At 47.0% G+C, this 26,698-nt stretch overlaps 1 protein-coding gene across 1 annotated transcript in view; it reads right to left on the bottom strand.

The window, feature by feature from the left end:
• galnt16 (UDP-N-acetyl-alpha-D-galactosamine:polypeptide N-acetylgalactosaminyltransferase 16) overlaps nt 1-26,698 on the bottom strand; it is a 116,294-nt gene that overhangs the window by 76,482 nt on the left and 13,114 nt on the right. Inside the window, exon 2 of the mRNA XM_052018211.1 lies at nt 3,667-3,842. Within this exon, the coding sequence (XP_051874171.1) occupies nt 3,667-3,842 (176 nt within the window). The remainder of the gene's footprint in view (nt 1-3,666; nt 3,843-26,698) is intronic.

The following is a 26,698-nucleotide window of genomic DNA, read 5'->3' as shown; positions in this document are numbered from 1 at the left end:
ATCAGGGTGCCACCATCGAGAACATCTTCAAGAGGCGGTGCCTCAAGAAGATGACATCCATCACTAAGCACCCTCACCATCCGAGATATGTCCCCTTCTTGTTACTGCCATCAGGGAGGAGGTACAGGAGCCCGAAGACCCACAGTCAATGATTCAGGAACAGCTTCTTCCCCTCTGCCATCAGATTTCTGAACAGTCCATGAACACTACCTCATTATCTTGTTTTTTTGCTCTACTTATTTATTTTTGTAATTTTTATGTCTTTGTATTGTACTACTGCCGCAAAACAACAAATTTCACGTCATATGTTAGCGATAATAAATCTGATTCTGATTCTCTCTCATCTGAGTCAAAGGTTGTGGGCTAAAGAGGCATCTCCTTCTGTATCCGGCCAACACATGGTACCGAGGGAGCATCTTAATGGTCAAACTGAGCCTTCGATCTCAGACTAATGTATGTGGTAGGGGAATCTAAAACTAGAGAACATAGGTTTAAGGTGAGAGGGGAAAGATTTAAGAGGGAGCTGAGGGGGAGGTTTTTTCCACACAGAGGGCGGTGGGTAAGTGGAACGAGCTGCCAGAGGAACTGTTAGAGCTGGGTACAATTACAATGTTTAATAGACATTTGGACAGGAAAGGTTTAAAGGAATATGAGCCATACACGGGCAAATGGGACTAGCTCAGGTAGATAACTTGATTGGCATGGACAAGTGGGCTGAAGGGCCTGTTGCTGTGCTGTATAATTCTATAACTCTACATAGTCCATTAAGAATATTTTAAAGAACAGCAGGCAAATTCACCCCTTAACAACATTTCTTCCTCAACCAATGTCACTAAAAAAAAATTGTTTGGTAATTATTTCTGTTGTTGAGGAATCTTGCTGTGCATTGATTGGTTGTCATACTTCTCACATTACAACAGTGACTACACAGCACCGCAAAGTGGGCGGCCCAGTGGCACAGCGGGTAGAGCCGCTGTTTCACAGCTCCAGAGACCCCGGTTCAATCCTGATCTCTGGTGCTGTCTGTGTGGAGTTTTCACGTTCTCCCTGTGACCCCAGCGGTTTCCCTTGGGTGCTCCGAGTTCCTCCCATGTCCCAGAGATGATCTGGTAGGTTAAGTGGCTGCTGTAGATTGCCACTAGTGTGTGCGTGACAGGAGAACTGGGGGAAGTAGAAGAAGATGCAAGTGGAAAACCAGGATGTGTAGATGGGTGCTTGACAGTTGATGTGGGTTGAGGGCCTTTGAGTCTGTAATCCATTGACTGTGATTTGCCTCAGGACATCTGGGAAAGGAGCAATGCAAATGTCTAAATTCTTCCTAATGGACTTTCCTTCTATTTTGCTTCTGAACTCCTCCTGGGATCTAGTTCCACAAGCGTTGGCTCTTTCTCCTCTCTTTGGTTTATTTTTTTTGTTATAAACATTTATTCACTAAAAGCACTACAAAAAGACAACCAGTGTCAATACACTACATCTAATACAGAAAAGAAGAAACTAAGCAACGACATACTACAGTAGAGAATGCAAACTAATACTAACGAAACACACATGCAACGGTACACCCGTTAACGCGACACGCGACGCTTCAAATAAGAATCGCGTTCGTACCATCCACGACACACTCGATCCCCTGAGGGGCCCACCGAGCGCGGAATTCAGCTAGGGTGCCCGCAGAAACCGCGTGCTCCCTCTCCAAACACACCCGCGCGCGCACATAAGCACGGAAGACGGGCAGGCAGGCAGACCTGCCAGTACCCTCGGCCGCCCATCGCCGCGTCCCGTAGATGGCCAGCTTGGCCAGGCCCAGCAGGAGACCCACAAGGAGATCCACTGCGTGCCCCTCCCCGCACTGCACTGGGTGCCCGTAAACCAACAGCGCCGGGCTCACTTTGGTTTATCCTACATGGTGAATGCCATGGGCTTGTTAGACTACAGGAGGCATCATACATGGTTCTGTCGGCCTGCACTCTCACTTGCTGGTGATCACCTGCAACTCTCTCCCCTCCCCTGCAGTGCCTAAAGCCCACTTCCTTAATCTAATAGCACTGAGGCCATCCTGCTCTAACTCTGTCAGGAATGAGCTAATTAGCCTGGCCTGGGCCAATCGGCCCGGAATTACCCAGCCGCTGTTGTGTGGTTCAAACACAGCCAACAGCAACCAAACCAAACCAAACCGGGTATGGTTCAGAGCAGGGGACAGACAGGGTCCTTCCAACATAGTGGGACGCCCGTACCGACAGACTGACTTGTACTGGCAACACCTTAAGCAAACTGGCCTTAAGGTAGTGCCTCAGTAAACACATTACAAAGATGGTGCACTCACAGATATTTTCTCTTGTAACTCAAGTTTATTGTCATTAATTAAAACTCTCTGAAGCATGCGCCTGTGGATAACTATATGTCTTTCATTGAAATGAGTTAACTAATCATTGTTTTAAGATTCAACAGGTCAATGGTTGCTGTTCCACATTAGCAAGACATGCCTACTTAAAGGTAAAGGCAGCAGATTACAATGACTGCAATATAATGATGAACAGCTGTATAATGTAAGCAGACCTCAGGGTGGACTCATTAACTCTTTATGTACAGCGGCAAGGAAGGGAAGTGCCATTAACCTGATCATTGCTGAACCAGGCTACGGACAAATCAGCCTTGTCTCCTTCAAAGAGTAGCTTTGGATGCAGATTCCAAATAGTCTCCTGACACTTGCCCACAGTGTGCCAGAGGAAGCAGAAGTCATGGGGCCTGAAAAGGAGCCCATTCATTCATCTCCCGACTCCACAGGGCATATCCACTTGCCTGAAATAAACATAGCTCCAGCAACACTCAGGAAGCTCAAACAATGCAATCAGCACATCGTCCACCACTTTAAATATTCACCCCGTCCACCAGCTGTGCACCGTGACTGCTGTGTGCATCATTCTTTGAGACCATCTGTGACCCCCTTCATCTAGGACAAAGGCAGGAGGCATAGATGAACCTCCCTATCTGCAGGTCCCCTTCCATGTCTTACACTACCCTGACTTGGAAATATATTGTCGGTGCTTCATCATCACTGGGTGTACAAGATGATAAGAGGCATAGAGGTGTACAAGTTGATAAGAGGCATAGATCCAGTGGACAGTCAGAGACTTTTTCCCAGTGCGACAATGGCTCACATGAGGGGACATAATTTTAAGGTGATTGGAGGAAGGTATAAGGGGGATGTCAGGGGTAAGTTGTTTTTTTTTACACAGAGAGTGGTGGGTGCATGGAACGCACTGCCTGCAGAGGTGGTGGGGGCAGATACGTTAGGGACATTTAAGAGACTCTTAGATAGACATGAATGATAGAGAAATAAGGGGCTATGTGGGAGGGAAGGGTTAGATAGATCTTAGAGCAGGATAAAATGTCAGCACAACATTGTGGGCCAAAGGGCCTGTACTGTGTTGTAGTGTTCTATGTTCTAAACCCTAGAACTCCCTCCCCAACAGCACTGTGGGAGCACCTTCACCAGAAGGACTGAAGCCGTTCAAGAAGGCAGCTCACCCCCACCTTCTCAGGATGGGCAATAAATTTCCAGTGACGTCCATGTCCTGCAAGTGAAATAATCAGGAGCTACTGGAAGAAGGCCTGGCCCTCAGGAGAGGAAAGGACGTTGGGAGAACTATCCGCAGCTGCCGGTACCTGTAGTGCCTGGTGTCACGGATCACCCTGTCACTGGCAAGCTTGTCACTCTCCTGCTGGTTGAATGCATGGTGTCCATAGGGATCTTCTCCGAGCTGCAGAAGCTTGCTGGAGAGATAGGCCTTCTCGTCGAAGGCCTGTACTTTATTCTTATCCAATGGCGGCGTTTTAGTTATCTGGAAAAAGAAAGGAAGAAGTTTCACTTTTCTCACACCTTTTGGGGTCTGGATGCCAGACCTCACTTCAAAGGGGTTGGAGTTTCACTGAGGAGCCTCCTACCTCCAGTCACCCCTGTCCATCAACAGCCTTGAGTAACCAGTGAACAAACTGGCCCAAAAGAAATGAAAATACAACTCTATTGCTTCCAGTGGCCCTTTGATTTTTCTCCTGGTTTGCCTGCAGAGTTGCTTTGGAGGTGAATCTTCATCTCCTGGTTGCCTACCACTGTGAGGTGGGGAAACACAGCTAGGTTTGTGCACAGAAAGCTCACACAGACAGCAGTGAGATAATTAACTGGATTATCTCACTGGGGGGCACAGTAGAGCAGCAGTTAGCGTAACACTATTACAGCGCCAGCAACCCGGGTTCAATTGCCGTCACTTTTCCTATGTTTCCTATCTTCCGGATGCTCCGGTTTCCTCCCACATTCCAAAGACCTACAGGTTAGGAGCTGCGGGCATGCTATGTTGGCGCCGGACGAGGCGACACTTGCAGGCTGCCCCCAGCACATTCTCAGTAACGCAAAAAGATGCATTTCACTGTGTGTTTCGATGTACATGTGACTAATAATTAAATATCTTCTCTGTTTTAAAGCAATCGATGGCTTAATATTGGCACAGGTTGATAAAGAGGGGATTAGTCACATGGTGGACTATCCCACAACTGCCCCGAGAATTTTAACAATATCTGGGACAGAGCTCTTATTGCACTGTGCTTCCTGCCTCCCCCTCTCCTTGTGTGAGCTGTGGTGTTGCTCAGTGCTGCTCTGACTTATCCCAACAGCTTGGCTCCAACTCTACAGGCGGGGACCTCCTCTCCAGGAGCTCACAGGAACGTAGAGTAAGTGGAGCCCAACCAACCATTCAGTGCAGTCTGATTGACTGACCCCAGTCTCCTGGGCGATGAGGCCAGCCATTTACCTGGTTCTAAATACCCTAGCCAGGAGAAACATCAACTCCACATCCATCCTGTTGAGCCCTGTAAGAATTTTGTATCTTTCAGTGACAACAACTCTCATTCTTCTAAAATCAATAGAGTTCTCTCCACCTTCACCCTCCCCTGCCCACACATGGCTCCTTCTGCCCTTGTTTTGTCTGCCTTCACCTATCATCCACCTGCCTCTGTCTCCCAACTCCACCCTGCCTCCTCCCCTACTTGCCTCCACCTGCCCATCATCCTTCACCCTCCTCGGTCCACTGATCGCCTCTGTCCCCCGTCTCCCCCTCTCCTCTTTATACCGGCCGTCTCTCCTCTCCACTAACAGTCCTTATACAGGGTCTTGACTCGAGACGTCGACAATTCCTTTCCTCCCACAGCTGCTGCTCGACCGGCTGAGTTCCTCCAGCAGATCGTATGCTGCTCCAGAGTACGGGTGCAGTCTGCTTAACCTCTCCTCATGCAACAAACCTGCCGTCCCAGGAATCAAGACAAAGGAGACTGCAGATCGCAGGAATCAATCTGTGCTTCCTCTATGCAATTATATCTCTATTGGGTACAGAGATTGGACCTGTACACAGTGTTCCAGGTGCAGCCTCACCAGGGACTAGATCAAGACATGATGTAACTAGACCAAGACATCTCTACTCATGCACTCAAATCCTCCTGCAATAAAGATCAATGGAACCCTTGTCTTTCTAATTGCTGGATGCATCTGAATGTTAAATTTTAGTGATTTACCCGGTGCCTCTGAACATCAACAACTGTCAATCTTCCAATATTTAACTCCTCTTTTCTATCACAGTGGATGACCCTTTCTCCGCATTCCATCTGCAATTCCTTGCCCAAAGACTTACCCTACCTATCTCTCTCTCTGAAACACTTCTGCATCCTGCTCATAGCTCACACTGAACCCAGCTTTGTACCTTTGGCAAACTTGGATACGTTACACTCGCTGCCCTCATCCAAGTCCTTGACTCACTGTTTAATGATGTGTGCCTTGCAGGTTCCACTGCTCCAGCTGGCCTGATACAGTGTAGCTTGCAATGAGAAATCCTCTGGTGCTTGCAGTAAGCTGACAGTGTGAAGGAGACGCACTCCCCCCCCCACCCCCCCAGCTGCCCCACGCCCCTCAGTCCTTGCTCAGTCCTCGTCTGAAGTGCCAGCCTGCATTATGCGATCAAACACCGAGGTGTGGCTTGAACCCACAGCCTTGTGGCTCAGGGTGTGAGTGTTGCCCAGGGTGGACTGAGGCTGAACAGCTCTCCTAGTCTCTCTGAGAATGAATATTTTTATTAATAATTGCATTGGCACTCTCTCTTTGTTCCCAATTACTTCCAACAGCCAATCCATTCTAGCTCAACACTAACATCTCAGAGGGTAGGAATTCCGCCCTGATCAATACATACCCCTCAGTCAGTGCTAGTTACAGCCTGCCTGGCCAGTTACACAGTCGTTCGTACATACAGAGAATGCCACCTATCTCAATTCTGTTTCTCCACTTCCAAAGGACTTTATTGGTTATAGATCACATTGGATGCCCCAAGATTAAGGAACATAAGAAGTTGCAGGGAGTAGTGGTCTCTGTCCAATACATCATGGGCACATCCCTCCCCACTATCGGTAGCATCTACATGCATCCATCATCAAAGATCCCCAGCATCTGGGCCATGCCATCTTCTCACAACTACCATCGGGCAGGAGGTACAGAAGCCTGAAGTCCCACCAGGCTCAAGAACAGCTACCATTCAACCATTTGGTTCTTGAACCAACCTGCACAACCCGAATCACTGCAGTTTAGCAACACTATGACCACTTTTCACTAAAATGGACTTTGTTTCTTTTTGTTCTAATTATGTTCTTTCCTGTAAAAACTGTGTATAATTTATGTTTAATTTATGTTTTTCTTGTGAATGCTGCTTATATGATGCAATGTGCCTGTGATGCTGCTGCAAGTTTTTCATTGCACCTGTGCAGACATGTACTTGTGCATATGAAGATAAACTAGACTTTCGCCTTTTTTTGACTTTTGAAATGGAACAGAAATGCAAGTCAAACTCTGCAAAGACATTTCACGCTTAATTAAAAACGAAGCTGGCACTCTCTATTTGGAGCGGGTAATTTGCTGGAAGCAATATAGGAAAAGCATTGAAACTGAAATGTGTTGCTGGAAACCAAACCAGATCTACTCCTCATCCTGAGGGGCGTCAATGCTGAGTACACTCCATGACAAAGCGTCCTACCATCCATCTCGGGCTGTTTAAAAAAAAGTACTGAGCAAATATTTTCCTTCTGTAATGGTCTTGGCATGAAAACAGTCACTGATTTCACCAAATGACTCACTGGGGTACTACATACATAATGCATCTCATGAGATGTGGAACTACACTGGATGGAAAATGTATATCGATCGTCTCTACCCTCAAGCACTTTCTCTCTCTCACATTCACTGAAGCATGTTTTCTCTGTTCTCCCATCATTTGCTCCCTTGTTTATTCTTGCTCTTTTGTCATCAGCCCTTGTTTTATGTGTGCTCTGTTCTCATGCAAAATCTCATTCATCTTAATAGGTGCTCTGCCTCATTTATTCCACTCACAGTTCTTCTCTCCCCCCTCTCTCTCTCTGTCTTCTCTACAATCCACTCTCTCCTTGTTTTCATTGCCCTGTCCCCTTTCCCTTCTCTGTCTCCTCATCGTCTTTACTCACCAACTCATCCCCACTCCTTTTGCTTCCAATCTCACTCTCTTGATCTCACTCCAAAGCCCAGTCCCCTTCACTCCCAATTCTTTCTCTCACACTTTCATCCTCTCTCTGTTCCACTTTGTCTTGCTTCTGTTCTGTCACTCACTCTGAGTCTCTCCAGTGTGGCGACTCACTCTGACCACTCCACTCAGAGTGAGGTTAGAGTGAACAATCACATTAAAAAAAATGAGGTATATTTTTTATGAGGCAGTCCCTCGGGATTGAGGATGACTTGCTTCCACTCCAGTCCTGTGGGTTCTGAGGTGACTAGTGAGGCCAATGTGGGAACCACAGACCCTTCCACAGACGGGGCATGCATTGACAGGGTGGGCAGGTGATTAATACTGGGGGGTTGATAGTTACTCCGTCCTTCATTGTGCTGGGCTTCTGGTGCATGGATGTTTGTTCTCACATTCTCTTGTACCCCAGCTCTCTCTCTCTCTTTCTCTGCCTTTCTATCCTGCTCTCCGTCCCTTCCTTGCTCTCTTCTCTCTCTCTCTCTCTCCTTCCATTCCCTTGCTTGCCGTCACTAACTTACCTGTTCACCATCTCCACCCTCTTATTATCCTGTAACTCTCCAAACCCCCTCTCCCACATCTTCCTGGATCCGCACCACTCTGACCTCCAGATCCAGCACCATAATTTGGTCTGCTGATTGGCCACACTGGAAATACTCCTTCCTTCCACCACCAGTACACAGTGCACCTTCTGTAGGATGTACTGTAATGGACTCAATGAGGTAACAGGGGAGGTATGTAAAACAATGTATACAGAGCTGTGAAAGAACAGGAGAGGCAAGTTCTGGAGGCATTCGGTATCAGGGCTAAAGGTGAGGCTTATATTCAAAGCACTTATATAGGACTTGCAAAGACTATTAGAGGCTGATTCATCAAAATGGTTCAGTTGACGAAGGAAGTTGTTGGGTAAGATCATTTCTCTTTCTTACCTCTAGTGGAGAGTTCAGTAAAAGGGACAAACCATTGAACAGCTGTTCAGGAGCAACTGAAAAGCAAAAGGCTGCAGAAGCTGAAATCTGGAATAAGAACAGGAAGTTGCTAGGTATAATTAGACACAGAGAGGTCTGATCCTCTGTGTCTGAACGCTTAACAATGTAGATGTACAGAAGGATCTTGGGGTCTGAAAGCTGCTGCACAAGTCAACAGGGTAGTAAAGAAGGCATATGATATGCTTGCCTTTATTAGATGAGGCATTGTGTACAAGAGTCATGAAATTATGTTGCAGCTTTAGAAAACTCTGGTTACGCCACATCTGGAGTATTGCATTCAGTTCTGGTCTCTCCATTATACACGAAGGATGTGAGGCTTTGGAGAGGGTGCAGAAGAGGTTTACCAGGGTGCTGCCTGGATTAGAGGGCAATGTACTATAAGGATAGGTTTGGACAAACTTGGGTTGTTTTCTCTGGAGCAGCAGGGGCTGAGGGGAGATCTGATAGAGGTTTATAAAATTAGGAAAGGCATAGATAAAGTAGACAGCTGGTACCTTTTTCCCAGGGTTGAAATGTTTAATGCTAGAGACCAGGCATTTAGGGTGAGAGGGGCCAAGTTCAAATGAAATGTGCGTATTCTTTTTTCACACAGAGTGGTGGGTATCTGGAATGCGCTACCAGGGATGGTGGTGGAGGCAGATACGATAGAGGTGTTTAAGAGGCTCTTAGATAGGAACATGAATGTGCAGAGAATGGAGGAACATGGCAGAAGGGATTAGATGTCATTAGCTTAATTAGTTCGGCACAACATGGTGGGCTGAAGGGCCTGGTCCTGTGCTGTACTCTTCTATGTTCTACATCTATGTTCTATCCACCTGGGTTCCCGGGACACTTTGTCTACTTTCAACCAGAGAACTTGTTTCTTCCTACCTTAAGATATTTATTGAAGATATTTATTTATTAGTCACATGTACGTCAAAACACACAGTGAAATGCATCCTTTTGTGTTACTGTCAATGTGCTGGGGGACACTCTTCCAACGCCAACACAGCATGCCCACAACTTCCTAACCAGGACATCTTTGGAACGTGGGAGGTAACCAGAGCACCTGGAGGAAACCCACGCAGACACGGGGAGAATGGACAGACAGCGGCGGGAATTGAACCCAAGTCTCTGCTGCTGTAATAGCGTTACCACCTTGACTCGATTCTTTGTGTCCTTGTCACTCCTTTCCCATGATGCCTCCCATGCTCTCCATCACTTTGACAGTCTCCTGGTTCCAATCTCTCCACCATTCCCTCTGCACCTCGAGCCCACATCAAGAAGGCCTGAGGGCCCTCACCCTTTTCTTGAACAGAGGCCTAAACTGTTCTGCTCCACCACTACCCTCATTCATCTGGCTCGACTCACTCTCACATTGAAGAATTCCTCCTTGAACTCTATTCACTACCTCCGCATCAAAGGTGCAGTGTAGGAAACAAGTAACACACCATTTGTTTGAGGATGCAGGTATTCAGTCCTAATCAGGTTTTCCCGCAGTGTTTTATTTCATTAACTGACAGATCCACCATAGGTTCATGTTCCAATAATGCCATCACTCATCTTCCTCTACTTACACCTCCTCAGACAGATCACCTACAATTAACCAGCATTCATGTCTCTCACTTAGATGGCACCATAAGCAATTCTGTCAACTGGACAACCCTCGTCTCCACCTTATCATGGACATTCATAGAGTCATAGATTCATACAGCACAGAAGTAGGCCCTTCAGGCCAACTGATCCACACCGACCAAAATTTCCATCTAGTCCCATTTGCCTGCATTTGGCCCATATCCCTCTAAACCTTTCCTATCCATGTACCTGTCCAAGTACCTTTTAAATGTTGTTAATGTACCTGCCTCAACCACTTCCTCTGGCAGCTCATTCCATAAACTGACCATCCTCTGGATGAAAAAGTTGCCCCTCGAGTTCCCATTAAATCTCTTCCCTCTCACCTTAAACCCTATGTCCTCTAGTTCTTGATTCCCCAACCCTGGGAAAAAAACTGAGTGCATTCACCCTATCTATGTCCCTCATGATTTTATACACCTCTATAAGATGCCCCCTCATTCTCCTACTCTGCAATGAAAGAAGTCCCAACTTGCTCAACCTCTCTCCATAACTCAGCCCCTCGAGTCCCGGCAACATCCTCATAAATCTCCTCTGCACTCTTTCCAGTTTAATGACATCTTTCCTAGAACAGGGTGACCAAAACTGAACACAATATTCCAAATGTGGCCTGACCAAAGTCTTGTACAACTGCAATATAACATCCAAACTTCTAAACTCAATGCCGTGACTGATGAAGGCCAGTGTGCCAAAAGCATTCAGATGAGGGCCAACGTTCCCCTTGTTCTCTCCACCGCCCCGCCCCCAACTCTCTACAACTTAAAACACACTTGTGTTCCACTTAAAAGATCTTTTTTGTATTTATCATGGAGAAGGACATAGAAGCCAGTGAGTTCAGGTAAGAGAACAGTGATATCCTGAAGCATGTTGACATTATGAAGGAGGAGGTACAAGAGATTCTGCAGATACTGGAATCTGGAGCAACACACACAAAATACTGGAGGAACTCAGCAGGTCAGGCAGCATCTATGGAGGGAAATAAACAGTCGACATTTCGGGTCAAGACCCTTCATCTGGACTGGAAAGGAAGAGGGCAGAAGTCAGAACTGATGAAGGCCATCCGGCTTCTGCCTTCTTCCTTTCTAGTTCAGATGAAGGGTCTCCACCCAAAACGTTGACCATTTATTTCCCTCCATAGATGCTACCGGACCTGCTGAGTTCTTCCAGCATTTTGTGTGTATTGATACGAAGGAGGAGGTGTTGGCAACCTTGAAGTGAGGTGTATCCCCAGATGCTGTGGGAACCAAGGGAGGTGATTTCTGGGACTCTGGCTGATAGTCTGGGACTGTTTTCTCTGGAGCGAAGGAGGCTGAGGAGTGACCTTATAGAGGTTTATAATGTTATGAGGGGTGGGTGGTCACAGACCTTTTCCCAGGGTAGGGGAGTCTAAAACTAGCGGGCATAGATTTAAGGCGAGAGGGTAAAGAGTTAAAGGTGACCTAAGGGTGGTGGGTATACGGAACGAGCTGCCAGAGAAAGTGGTAGAGGCGGGTACATTACAACACTTACCAGACATTTGGACAGTTACATTGATAGGAAAGGTTTAGAGAGCCACGGTCCATACACAGGCAAATAGGATTAGCATAGATAAATATCTTGGACAATATGGACAAGTTGGGCCGAAGGGCCTGTTTCCCTGCTGTATAACTCTATGAATCTATAAAATGAAGAACAATCGAAGAAGTCACAAGTGAGTGTAGTGCTTTTCTTATGGAGAGTCGGTGAGTGCATTGAGGGTTACAGAGCCAAGGTAGGTACATGGTTAATATCAGCTGATCTAACTGAATGGCACCTCCTATTCTTATGTTTGAGATGAGGAAGGTTTAATACATGGAAATTTAATCCAAAAAAGGAATACTTTGGGGAACATTAGAAATCACAGAGCAGCATCCTTTGGCAAATGTAAGCCTTGGGTTTTTATTGACTGATTCCCTGGAACAAGTTGCACAACCATTTCACAGAACAGAGAACTTCAGAAACAGTGTGAACTGTCAGAGCTCAGCTAATAAAACCCTTAAATGCTTTTTTTTTTGCATTGCATCAGCTCTGAGTTCTGCTCTTAATTCTATTCTCCAGTTGGACTTGTACTGCGCAAGACAACAACCTTTCCCTCAATGTCAGCAAAACAAAAGGGGAGCGGTGCACACATTCCTGTTTACATCAACGGTGTTGAGGTCGAGAGGGTTGAGAGTTTCAAGTTCCCAGGAGTGAGCATCACCAATAGCCTGTCCTGGTCCAACCACGTAGACGACACGGCCAAGAAAGCTCACCAGCACCTCTACTTGTTCAGGAGGCTAAAGAAATTTGGCATGTCCACTTTGACCCTCACCAATTTTTACAGATGTACCATAGAAAGCATCCTATCTGGATCCATTGTTATGGCAACTGCTCTGCCCAAGATCGCAAGAAACTGCAGTGACTTGTGGACACAGCTCAGCACATCATGGAAACCAACCTCCCCTCCATGGACTCTCTCTACACTTCTCGCTGCATCGGTAAAGCAGCCAACATTCAAGAGATTGCTAGATAAGCATATGAAGGAATTTAAAATAGAGGGATATGGGGGAGGTAGGCGAGGTTTAAAGGTCAACACAACATTGTGGGCCGAAGGGCCTGTATTGTGCTGTACTGTTCTATGATTCTATGAACATAATAAAAGGCCCCACCCACTCCCAACATTCTCTCTTCTCCCCCCTCCTATTGGGAAGAAGACACAAAAGCCTGAAAGCACGTACCACCAGGCTCCAGGACAGCTTCTATCCCACTGTCATAAGACTATTGAACAGTCCCCTAGTACGATAAGGTGGACGCTTGACCTCACAATCTATCTCGTTATGGCCTTGCACCTTATTGTCTGCCTGCACTGCATTTTCTCTGCAACTGTAACACTTTATTCCACATTCTGTTACTGTTTTCCCTTGTACTACTTCAATGCACTGATGTCATGAAATGATCTGTACGGACGGCATGCAAAACAGAGTTTTTCACTGTATCTCAATACGTGACAATAATAAACCAATTCACTACTACTAGTTGAATTGCTGCCTGCCTTTAGCTTTGTGATGCACTGCATGGGGGAACACCAATCAGAGTTGCAGTTGGAAGGGTATTGGACCAATGGTTGTGATGTGTGGTCAAGTAGTAAAGGTGAGAAGGCAAATGGGTGTTGGAGCTAGAACACTGAAAGGGAAAGGTGGACGAGGAGATTTATTCGATGGTGGAATCTCATTGAAGGTGGTGGAAATTAGGAAGGGTGATCTGTTGAATGTGGAGGCTGGTGGGGTAGAAGGTGAGGCCAAAGGGGAGCCCACTCTTGCCTCACAGCTCCAGTGACCCAAGTTCAATCCTGACCTCAGGTGCTATCCATGTGGAGTTTGGACATTCTCCTTGTGACCCCCAAGGGTTTCCTCTGGGCAGACGTGGGTTGGTATGTTAATTGGCAGCTCTAAGTTGTTCCTACTGTAGGTGGGTGACAGGAGAATTAGGTTGGGAGTTGGTGGGCATGTGTGTGAGACTAGTTATGGGAAGCAAGTGAGGGAATGGGATTATTCTGAGAGCTGGCATGGACTTGATGGGTTGAACAGTCTCTTTGTATGTCATGAGAAACGTGAGGGCCAATATGTGGGGGGAAAGAGGGGTGGTCGAGAGCCATGTCAACTATGGTAGAGGCTGATGGAAAATAAAGCCTGAAGCACACGAAATGAAGTACCAGTGTGGAAAGTGTCATCAGCAGAACAGACACAAGACACAACAGACACAGATTGTGCTTGATCAGACCATGTGGAGCACCTTAGAACACCTTAGCACAGGAACAGGCCCTTCTGCCCACAATGTTGTGCCCAAGTAATTACGCTAATCTCACCTAATCCCTTCTGCCTGCACATGGTCCATATCCCTCCATTCTCTGCACATTCATGTGCCTATCTAAGAGCCTCTTAAACTCCTCTATCGTATCTGCCTCCACCACCACCCCTGGCAGTGTATTCCAGGTACCCACCACCCTCTGTGTAAAAAAAACTTGCCCTGCACAATGCATGCCTCTAGTATTAGACATTTTGACCTTGGGAAAAAGATACTGGCTGTCTACTCTATCTATGCTCCTCATAATCTTATGAAACTCTATCAGGTCGCCCCTCAGCCTCCACTGCTCCAGAGAAAACAACTCAAGTTTGACCAAGCTTTCCTTATAGCACATGCCCTCTAATCCAGGCAGCATCCTGGTAAACCTCTTCAATACACCTTGGTACAATACAAGTTGCAGTCACAGTTACGGAACCACATGCCATCTGAGGTCCAGTATGCTGGGGGTGTTAGTTAACATCATAATCTCAAGACAATCCTATCCAAAAAGTGCTGCAGTTCAGCCAGTACTACGCTCAAACATCAGCTCGGAGTATATGCTGTTGAGTGAATCCATGACCAACCACTTCTTATCCTAGCGAACCGCCTCCATCTGTCTCTAATCAAAGAAATCTTTGCTTTATTCCAAGCTGATGGATGAACTTCAATGTCAGCAATGTTTTAATGGATAAAGAAACCCATCCAGAAACCACCCCACTCCCTCTTTAATATCGTCATTCTGCAAGCATTTATTTCTTTTACAGAAATACATGAAACAGATCAAGCTGTGACTTCATCTGGATCACCAAAGCCTCACAGAATATCAGGTTTCTTTTGGGATGTTTTCTGCACGATCACTCCCTTCCCAATATCACAGTTGACCTCATCTCAGCCTCAACTCCACTTTCCTGCAAGTTCTCAGCAACCCCTCAACAACCCTGAAGCCTAAGCACCCATCTCAGCTTCTAATGACCAGGCACCCACAGTTCTCTGAGATCAAGAAATCCAAAGGTTCCAGGACATGTTGCTTCTCCTGAGCTCAGTCTACCTGAGATTATGCCTCTTACCCCAGTTGTCCATGTCCATTGTTGGCATCTGGAGCTCTTCAATGGGTACAAACAAGTCCCATTAACAGGTCAAGAAGGATAAGGAGAGTTAAACCCCCATTAGTGCTCACAATATATTCTCCCTCACATCGGAGAGACCAAATGCAAGTTTGGTGACTACTTTACAGAACACCACCCATCAGTCCACAGGAGTGACCCTGAACTTCCAGTCTCCATCCCCTCGCATTCTGATTTGGTTCCCTACCCTGCTCCAATGACTGGTCGGGGAAGGTGATCTGAGCAGCTGAGAGTTTCCAACATTTTTTGTCTTTTTTTATTTTAGATTTCCAGCATCTGCAGTGCTTTGATCTTCAGCAGCATCTGATCTAGGCACATCACAGCCCCTGGGACTCAACAACGGATTCAACACTTTCGCCCATTCCAATATTAGATCTCTTATTTCCAGCAATAGGTTTCTCTCCCACTCCTCTTTTGGTGACTTCCAATTTCATTCGCTTCCCCCCAACACCTCCCCCACTCAACCTTCACCACCCCCTCTCGCCACCATGCATTCAGTCTCTCCATCCTAGCACAGACATACTCTCTCTACCCCTACCAGCTCTCCGCAATTTAAAACACGTTTCCCAGTTTCAATGAAAGTTCATCAGCCTGAAACATTAATTCTGCTCCTCTCTCCATAGGTGCTGCCTGACCCGCGGGGTGTTTTTGGCATCTGATCTTCTTATTTCAGTTTTCAAAGTCTGCGATATTTTGCTTTGGAGGGGTGGATTAGCTGGGAAGAGTCACATGGAGCTGTTTCAGTAGTGAGCTAGGAGCGGGAATTTGATCAGAGATTCAAGCGTGGGTTCTGTGAAACATTGGGCACAAGTCTGAGGGACACCAGCACGTTCAAGAGGAGGAGGAGGAGCAGACAGGAAAAAGAGGCTGAAAGGACGGAGCAGTCAAAGGTTGGTTTCTGAGGAGAGGATGGTTACATTAGATTTGAACCTGTGAATGCGTCCAGAGGTCAGGGGTGGGACTGGTTAGCTTATTGGAGGGATTGGTTAAGGGAGCCGGAGGTGAGTGGGACCGGATGTGCGTGAGGGCGGGTGGGGAGATAGGAGAGGTAGTAGATATAGGAAGGGAGGTGGGGGATCGGAGGGAAGATAGGAGTTGAGAGACAGGAGATGGGGATAGGAGGGGCAATTGGAGGAGAGATAGAAGGGGAGATTGGAGGGGAAATGGGGAGAGGGGTGATGGGGGGGAGATAGGTGATTAGAAGGGGGATGGTTGACAGGAGGTCGGTGGGGAGATGGGTGATGGCGAGGGACATGTTGGGGTAGGCGAGATGCGTGATGCGTAGGCGAGATGCAAGGAGAGATGGGAGGCGAGATGTGTGATGGTGGGGGGGGGGGGGGGGGATGGAGAAAGAAATGTTCAGAATGAGGTAAAGTTTACTGACTCAGATGTTACTGAACAAAGATCCAACACTGGATTAATGCTGATATCTGCTGCTGGAAAAGAAAAGAACATTTAAGCTGCAGTGAAATTAACCCAGAGCCTGTGGTGGCTGAGACAGCTGTCCCTTTCATCCTTCAACATGAACGCATATTCCCCCAGCTCCCCATCCTCCCAGTTACATCACAGCTGATTCGTGACCTGAACTCCATTCGCTTTTTACATCTTCCAGTCCACATACCCAACAAAAAGTGAAGGTGACGTATTAAAGAAACTCAGTGAAACCCCTGCAGTTTTCCAGAGCTGCCACCTGGAGGGCAAAGTTCATTCCTCATGACCTCCACGAATGGGAATGGATCAGCCCATACCTTATGGTTTGGGGGGTGGGGTGGGGAGGACTACGGGATAGGTTCCGGTCTAGCACATCAGTCCGTTTCCGCTCCTCTCATTTGTTTATCCAGCTGCCTGTAATCGGGTTAAATCTGCTCAAATTTAATCTGGGGCCCCTTGAGAAACATCAGATCCTGAGATTGTGGGGGACCTGGCTGGTGGATGGCAGCTGTTTTATCTGGTCATCAGGGATTCCACTGCCCCTAGCATTTCCTTTCCTTGCGGATAAAGGCTTGCAGCTGAAGATTTAATTAAGAATTTACCACCTCTTTACCAGAGAGAGAGAGAATGAAACCCCCCGAGACCTTGTGATATACCCCCCACCACAGCTCTGGGGGGGGGGGGGGGCTTCCACCATCTTCTGGAAACCTACCAATTGACATGTGCCGCAGGTGTCCAACCTTTTGTTTCTATTTCAGGTGTTTTTTTATATCTTCCTTGCCGTCATGTCCTCTTTGCCCGTGTCGGTCTACTTGTGCATCCATTCTTCATTGCATCATTGGGGTGACTTTCCCCAGCAATTTACAGAACACCGGAGGACTTGACCAGCACTTTAGGGAAGAGTAATCGCTGTGGCGGTGCGGCAGGCAATGTGCACACAGCAAAATCCCACAGGAAAAAAAACAACATGATCCCACAAAAAAAAACAATGGTAAAAACCAGATAGCCTAGTTTGGTAATGTTGGGTGAGGGATAATTATCGGCCTGGTGTGATACCAGTCCCATCCTTAAATCTTTTAAATCCACAGTGAGTGCTGGTGAAGCTTTGGTTTAACATCACATCTGACAATAGTATAATGCTGCCTCAGTACTGCACCACAAGGCCACGTTGCATTGGTGCTCAAGTCTCTAGAGTGGAGCTTCAGACCAAAACCTTCTCATCAGAGAGATCGCTGGCACCTTGCAAGGTAGTTCCCATTTCTTATCACAGTTCAGGTGAGGTGTTCCATGGGCTTCTGTCTCTCAGGTGTTCGTTAAGTCCCCTCCCCATTTCCACACCGAAATGTCTGTCCTTGGCCTCCTCCACTGCCAGGGTGAGGCTAAACACAAACTAGAGGAACAACACCTTATATTCCACCTGGGCAGCCTACAACCCGGCAGCATGAACATTGAATTCTCCAACTTCCGGTAACTGCTCCCCCTCTGTCCCTTTTCTCTCTCCCTCTGACCTACCCCGTTCCTCCCACACCCACCCCAGCCCCCATCACCCTGTTTCTTTCCCCCCCTCCTCCCACTCCATCTGCCCATCACCCACACACTCCTCCCACTGGGCTCCCCCCCACCCGTTCCCATCTGCCCCCCCCACCTCCCTCACTCGATTCCAGGCTCCACCTTCCTCTCCTGTCAGATTCCATCACCTGCAGCCCTTTGTCACTCCCACCCATCACCTCCCAGCCTCTGTCGCTATTCCCACTCCCCCCTCCCCCATCTGCCATCACCCCTCCTCACCCACATCCACCTATCACCTGCCAGCTCTTGCTCCACCCCTTCCCCTCACCTCTTTATACCAGTGATCTCCCCTCTATCTTCCAAAACGTCGACTGTCCATCTCCCTCCACAGATGCTGCCTGAACCGCTGAGTTCCTCCAGTATCTTGTTTGTTGCTGCCTCTCATAGAGTCGTAGAATCATGGAGTAGCACGGAAACAGGCCCCTTTGGCCCAACTTGTCCATTCCGACCAAGGTGCCCAATTAAGCCCATCCTATTTGCCCGAGTTTGGTGCCAGGAGGGTGTTTCCACTGTCTTCTGGAAATGGACCAATAGGAACACTCTCCTGGTACAGGCGACTACTATGACCCAGTTCAACTCTTTGGACATGGCACCAGAGGACCATCAGCATATGTGGAGCGCTAGCCCAACCAGCAGAGTAGTGAGCAATGTTTTCTCTTGCCCGACCACTGCTACTGTTCACCTGAGAGGGCAGTGAGGCCTCATTTTAATGCTTCATCTGTAAAAAGACACCTCCAACAGCAGCACATTTCCTCAGTCATATTTCATTACAATCTAGGAAGCCATTCAGTCAACCCAGTCTACTCCAGCTCTCAGAGAAATTCCAAAGCATTCCCCTGCTTATTTCCCTGTAAACTATTCTCTCGCACACTCCTATCAACTCCCCTGCCACCCACCTACACCAGAGGGAATTTACAGAAGCCAATCATCAACCTGCACACCTTTGGCATGTTGGAGAAAACCAGAGCACCCGGAGGAAACTCACTACCTGCTGCACCACATCGCTGCCCTATGCTGGATTGTCCAGTCTAGTTTATGCACTCGATAGAAGTATAATAAAATTATAAGAGGCACAGATAGGATAGACAGCATCTTTTTCCCATGGTAGAGGTATCAGAAACAAGAGGGCATAGGTTTATGGTGAGAGAAAGGAGCTTTAAAGGGGACTTGAGGGTGGAGATGATTGAGAACTTCAAGTTAGAACATAGAATATAAAACAGTACAGTACAGTGCGGGCCCTTTGGCCCACGATGTTGTGCCAACCTATGTTAACCTTATCTACATTCAATCTTTTCCCCTCTCTACTTCACCTCCCATAACCCTCCAGCTTTCTTACATCCATGTGCCTATCTAAGAGTCTCTTAAATGACCCCATCGTATTGGCTGCTACCACCACCCCCGGCAGAGCATTCCAGGCACCCACCACTCTGTATAAAACCTACCTCTGACATCTCCCCTGAACTTTCCTTCACGTACCTTAAACAGGTGACTTCTAGTATTGGCTATTAGCATGCTGGGGAACAGATGCTGGCTGTCCACTCTGTCTATGTCTCTCATAATCTTATCTATCATAATCATAATCTATCATAATCATAATCTATCAAGTCACCTCTCATCCTCCGTCGCTCCAAAGAGAAAAGCCCTAACTCGGTCAACCTCTCCTCATAACATGTCCTCCAGTTCAGGCAGAATCCCTGTAAATCTCCTCTGCATCCTTGCCAAAACTTCCACATCCTTCCTATAATGTGGCAACCAGAACTGAACACACCCTCCAAGTGTGGTCTAACTAGAGTTTTATAGAGCTGCAACATTACCTCGTGGCTCTTGAACTCAGTCCCCTGGCTAATGAAGGCCAGCACACCATATACCTTCTTAACCACCCTATCAACCTGTGCGGCAACTTTGAGGGATCTATGGACTTGGACCCCAAGCTCCCCCTGTTCCTCCACACTGCTAAGAATCCTGCCATTAACCATGTATTCTGCCTTCAAGTTCAATCTTCCAGAGTGCATCACTTCACACTTCTCTGGATTGAACTCCATCTGCCACTTCTCCGCCCAGCTCTGCATCCTGTCTATATCCCATTGCAACCTACGACAACCTTCTGCACTATCTACTACACCACCAACCTTCGTATCACCTGAAAACTTACCAACCCACCTTTTCACTTCTTCATCCAAGTCATTTATGAAAATCACAAAGAGCAGGGGTCCCAGAACAGAACCCTGCAGAACACCACTAGTCACCGACCTCTAGGTCAAATATTCCCCTTCTACAACCACCCTCTGCCTTCTGTGGGCAAGCCAATTCTGAATCCACGCAGCCAATTTACCATGGATCTCACACCTCATGACTTTCTGGATGAGCCTACCATGGGGAACCTTGTCAAACACCTTGCTAAAATCCATATACACCACATCCACCCACTCTACCTTCATCAATTCATTTTGTCACCTCCTCGAAAAACTCAAGTAGGTTCGTGAGGCACGACCTGCCCCTTAGAAAGCCATGTTGACTATCCCTAATAAGACTATGCTCCTCCAAATGCTCATAAATCCTGTCCCTAAGAATCCTCTCCAATAGTTTGCCCACCAACGACTATAATTGGTCATCACTGGTCTATAATTCCTGGGATTATCTGTAGCTGTGACACTTTACCCTGTACTGTTATTGTTTTTACCTGTACTATATCAATGCACTCTGTACTAACTCAATGTAACTGCACTGTGTAATGAATTGACTTGTACGATTGGTATGCAAGACAAGTTTTTCACTGTACCTCGGTACAAGTGACAATAATAAACCAATACCAATACCAATTATCCCTTTTACCTTTCTTGAACAATGGAACAAGATTTTCCATCCTCCAATCCTCTGGTACCACTCCTGTGGCCAGGGAGGACACAAAGATCATCATTAACGCTCCAACTATCTTTTCCTTCAGTGTAACCATCACCAGTAGCCTGACCTGGTCCAACCACATAGACACCATGACCAAGAAAGCGCACCAGTGCCTCTACTTCCTCAGAAGGCTAAGGAAATTTGGCATGTCCCCTTTGACCCTCACCAAATTTTATAGACGCACCATAGAAAGCATCTTATCCGGATGCATCACAGCTTGGTATGGCAACTGTTCTGCCCAAGACTGCAAGAAACTGCAGAGAGTTGTGGACACAGCTCAGCATATCATGAAAACCAGCCTCCCCTCCATGGACTCTGTCTCTACTTCTCACTGCTTCAGTAAAGTAGCCAGCATAATCAAAGACTCCATTAACACAGGACATTCTCTCTTCTCCCATCAGGCAGAAGATACAAAAGCCTGAAAAAACGTACCACCAGGCTCAAGGACAACTACTATCCCACCGTTATAAGACTATTGAGCAGACCTTTTGTATGATAAGATGGAGTCTTGACCTCACAATCTTCCTTGTCATGGCCTTGCACCTTATTGTCTGCCTGCACTGCACATTGGTTTGGGGGAGAGAATTACAGAATAAGGCTCAGGCCTCTCATGTCATTCCTGCCCTCCTCTTCATTCCCATTTGTTTATCCAGCTGCTTGTTAATTAGACTAAGTATGCTCAAAATGAAACCTGAGAAAAATCAAACGCTGATACTTTTGGGACATGGAAAATGCTGGAAACATTTCCAGCATGTTCTATTTTTATTTCAGAACCTTCAGTCATTTTGCTTTTGGGAAAACAGCCTCACTTTCACTCTTCCCACCTCCTCATGGCCCAGGAATGCATCTTTGAAAAAGTTTTTGCTTCTGGAACCATCTTAACCGAGAAACGGAGACACAAGAGACTGCAGATGCTGGAATCTGGAGCAACACAAGAGATGCTGGAGGAACTCAGCGGGTCAGGCAGCATCTGTGGAGGGAAATGGACAGTCGACGTTTCGGGTCGAGACCCTTCATCTGGTCTGGTAGTATTTGACATTTCCAACCTAGGAAAAAGATTCTCACCGTCTACCCTACCTGTGCCTCTCATCATTTTATAAACTTCTATCAGGTCGCCCCTGAGCCTCTGCTGTTCCAGATAAAACAATTCAAGTTTGACCAACCCCTCCATATAGCAATACCCTCTAATCCAGGCAGCATCCTGGTAAACCTTTTCTGCACCCTGTCCAAATCCTCCATATCCTTCCTGTTAATGGGGCAACCAGAACTGCACGCAATACTCCAAGTGCGCCTAACTAAATCTGCATCATGACTTCCTGCCTCTTGTACTCAGTGCCCTGATTGATGAAGGCAAGCATGACATTTGGCTTCTTTACCACTCTATCTACTTGATTTGCCACTTTCAGGGAGTAATGGACTTGGATTCTTTTGAATGAAGGGCTGAAATGCCCCTCCTGAGGTGGGGACGGGGGGTTCCCACGGGTCAGACAACAATGAGACTGGCATCCAGCGTACACAGCAATCTGAGATAGGTCTCCCACTGGGAACTAGTGCCAGTGGGAGCAGTTACTGTGGGGAGAAAGGTCCAAAGGAACCTCCTTACAGACAAAGCAACAACTTAATTCCTTACTTCACTCTTAATACCCCAATGGAGGGTGTCCCATTCCATGAATTGCCATGGCAGCCAGCTGACCAGCCCTTAGAGGAGAGGGGTTGATCCCCACCACTGTACCATAGCATTTGCCTGCAGAATGAGCTCAAGGCATGAGATTTGTTCCTTGACCACCTGACTCAGACAGAGTGATACTGATGGACACCAATTCTCAAGGTTTAAAGGGTCACGTCCGTGTAACCGCATTATTTCGTAAGGAGCCACACTATAGGGAAGATGTGATAGTGGTGGAGAGGGCGCTGACAAGATTCACCAGGATGTTGCCTGGGAAGGAGCATTTCAGTTATGAGGAGAGATCAGAGATGTTGAGTCTGTTCTCCCCGGAGTAGAGGAAGTTAAGAGGAGACATTGGATTTGGCTAGGTTGGATTAGTTTATTATTGTCACATGTGCCGAGATGCAGCCAAAAGGTTTGTTTGGATGCCAACCAGACAGATCACTCCATACATACAGTACATCGAGGTATACAAAATGAAAACAGAATGTAGAATATAGTGTTACAGTTACAGAGCAAGTGCAGTGCAGGCAGATTAATAAAGTGGTAGGTTGGAAGGTCAAGAGTTCATCTTTTAGCGTACGAGAGGCCCGTGAGAGCCTGATAACAGTGGGAAAGAAGCTGTCCTTAAGCCTGGTGGTACGTACTATCATGCTGTTGTGTCTGCCTGATGGGAGAGGGGAGAAGAGAGAATGACCAGGATGGGAGGGGGTGCTTGATTATGTTGCCTGCTTTCCCGAGGCAGTGGGAATTGATTAAAGGATATAAAATTATCAGGGTTATGATAGGGTAAACTGCAGGAAACATCAGAGGCAGATAAAACCAGAAAACATAGATTTAGGGTAAGGGGGAAGAGATTTAGCAGGGATTGGAAGGGAACTTTTTGCACCGAGAGACTGGTGATTACCTGGACCACTGGAGAGAGTGGTGGAAGCAGAGTCACTGACAGCATTTAGGAAGTGCCCAGACAAGCACTTGAATTGTCCAGGCATAGGGGCTCTGGGCCAAGTGCTGAAAGATGGGATTAATATGGACGGGTGCCACTAGCTGGCATGGACATAGTGGGCCGAAGGGTCTGTTTCCACGCTGTGTGGCTCTGTGAGTCTGTTCCCAACCCGAAACCGACATGAATTTAATTGTGCAGTTAGGATAATGAGAACTGTGTAGAGTTCTGGACCCTGCACTTTAAGAAGGAAGTGTGACAGCTGGACACTGAGTGCAGGGGAGATTACAGTTGTGAGGATAGATCGCCAAGGCTGGGGGAGGGTATTTGGATAGAGGAGGCTGAGGGGAGATACCTGTACTGAGGAGTATAAATGAGTGGCCTGGGCAGGGTGTAGAGGAAGGGCCTATTTCCCTTCACAGAGCGGGCAATATCCAAGGAACACAGTGTAGCCGTTAGCATAACACTATTACAGTGCCAGAGACTCAGGTTCAATTCCAGCCACTGTCTGTAAGGAGTTTGTACATTCTCCCCGTGTCTGTGTGGGGTTTCCTCCAGGTGCTCTGGTTTCCTCCCACATTCCAAAGACATGCAGGTTAGCAAGTCGTGGGCATGTTATGTTGGTGCCGGAAGTGTGGCGACATCTGCGGGCTGCCCCCAGAGCACTCAACACAAAAGATGCATTTCACTGTGTGTTTCGATATACATGTGACTAATAAAGATATCTTAAATATGCTAACTATTTGAAGGATCATAGGGAGGAGCTGAGGAACAAACTCAATGAGCAACGGGAGTCCAGAACTCACTGCCTGAAAGGGTGGTGGAGGCAGAAACCCTCCCCACGTTTGATTAGCGCCTGGAGAGCCCTGGCCTACTAGCCAAGGGCTGAGAGCTGGGAAGTGAGGCAAGCACAAAATCCATGTTTGGCCGATGTGGACACAGTGGTCCAAATGGCCTCCTTCTGTGCATTAAGTTGCTATGATTCCAAGGACAAACTTTCTAATAAACCCATGGGCCTTGACACAAATCTTGCAACAACAGATTTTGGATTCTAAATGTTAATGGTACTTTGACAGATCCTCTTGTATCCATTACAATTTGGACAGAGTCCAATGAGCTGGTATCATATAGTGTGCTCAGTCTAGTTTGGGATCAGCAGGGACTAAATTAGATTTAAGCTCCTGTTACAAAAGACTTGCTCTATGTGCCAGGTAATACACCAGGAGCCAATGGACAGAATAAAGGTGAAAAGGCTGTAACTGCCTTTCACAACCACAAGACATCCCGAAGGACAATAATAAAGCTCTCCGTAGTGCAGTCACATAATAGCAGAAATGCTGACACAAATTTGCATTCAGCAATATCCCACAACCACCAATCTGAGTTAAAGATCTGATAACGTGCTTTCTGATGTTCTTTAAATAGAGTCATAGAATTATACAGCACAGAAACAGGCCTTTGGCCCAACTCGTCCATGCCGACCAAGTTACCTACCTGAGTTGGTCCCATTTGCCTGTGTTTACCTCTAAAACTTCCCTATCCATGTACCCTTTAAACATTGTAATTTACCTGTTCCTATTACTTCCTCTGGCAGCTCATTCCAGAAAACAAATACTCTGTGCGTGAAAAAGTTGCCCCTCTTTAAATCTTTCCCCTCTCCACTTAAACCTATGTCCTCTAGTTTTAGACTCTCCTACCCTGGGAAAAAGACTATGACCATCCACCTTATCGATGCCCCTCACAATTTTATATACCTACATAAGGTCATCCCTCAGCCCCCTGTTCTCCAGGGAAAAAAGTCCCAGCTGATTTGGTCTCGCTGTATTTTCTTCCAGCCCCGGTAACATCCTCATGAATCTCTTCTGTACCCTTTCCAGCTTAATGACATCCTTCCTCTTGGCTAGGCAACCAGAACTGCACAGAAGTGTGGTCTCACTAACATCTTGTACGGTTGTAACATAACATCCTGACTCTTGTATTCCATGCCCTAACCTCTGAACGCAAGTGTGCCAAATGCCGTCTTCACCACCCTGTCTTCCTATGTCACCACTTTCAGGGAACTGTGTACCTATACTCCAAGGTCTCTCTGATCTACAGTACTCCCCAGGGCCCTGCCATTTACTGTGCAAGTCCTGCCCCAGTTTAACTTACCAAAATGCAATACTTCACACTTGTTTGAGTTAAATTCCATCTGCCATTCCTTGGCCCACTTCCCCAGTTGACCTTGATCCTGTTGTACTCTTAGACAACCTTCTTCCCTGTCTATAGATTGGAAATGCTGATGCAAATTTGTATTTATCAATACTCTATGACCACCAACTTGAGTTAAAGATCTGATAACCTGCTTCCTGATGTTAGTTAAAGAGTATAGAGCATACTTAATGCAATAGACTACATCCCAGGAGACAAAATATTTACACCAAGCCGAGGAAGGAGATGATAGATGAGATGACAAGAGATTGGTTATGTGGTTGGCTTTAAGGAGATGCACAGTGAGGGAAGTTTGGAAGACTACCCTTCGATAATAAAGGTTCACGGCGAGGCCCTGGAAAATGTGGACTACTTCCCACATCATGGGAGCCTCCTCTCAGTGAAGGTAGACGTTGATGAGTAAATGCAACACTGCCTGACGTGGTCGGGTGAGGAAAAGGGTGGTTGAAGGTCAAGTCCTCAGCCCTGGCACAAGCTTCATGGTCCATGAAGCAGCAGTGATCCTAGTCCTGTGTGCTTCTGAGACCAGGATTACCAGACTCCTGAGACAGACAGAGATTATAGGCAGACCGACAGAAAGATTCAAGGATTTGCCCACTGCCTGCTTGAGAAAAATTGCAGCATCCCTCTAACTCCTGGGAACCTCTAGCACACAACCGCTCAAAGTGGAGGGGGAGCATTGGGTAAGCTGCTGGGCCATGTATTGGGAGCACATGGAGCCCTGTGTAACCAGTGAGAAGAGTACACCACCTCACAAACCACCCACCCACCCACCTCTGGAAGGGTCTGCAGACCCCATACTGGCCTTATCAGCCCAACCTACATAACTAGAG

This window comes from Pristis pectinata, chromosome 1 (genome assembly GCF_009764475.1).
Source record: "Pristis pectinata isolate sPriPec2 chromosome 1, sPriPec2.1.pri, whole genome shotgun sequence".
NCBI classification, from domain to species: Eukaryota; Metazoa; Chordata; class Chondrichthyes; order Rhinopristiformes; family Pristidae; genus Pristis; species Pristis pectinata.
This window is presented reverse-complemented; position numbering and strand designations above follow the sequence as displayed.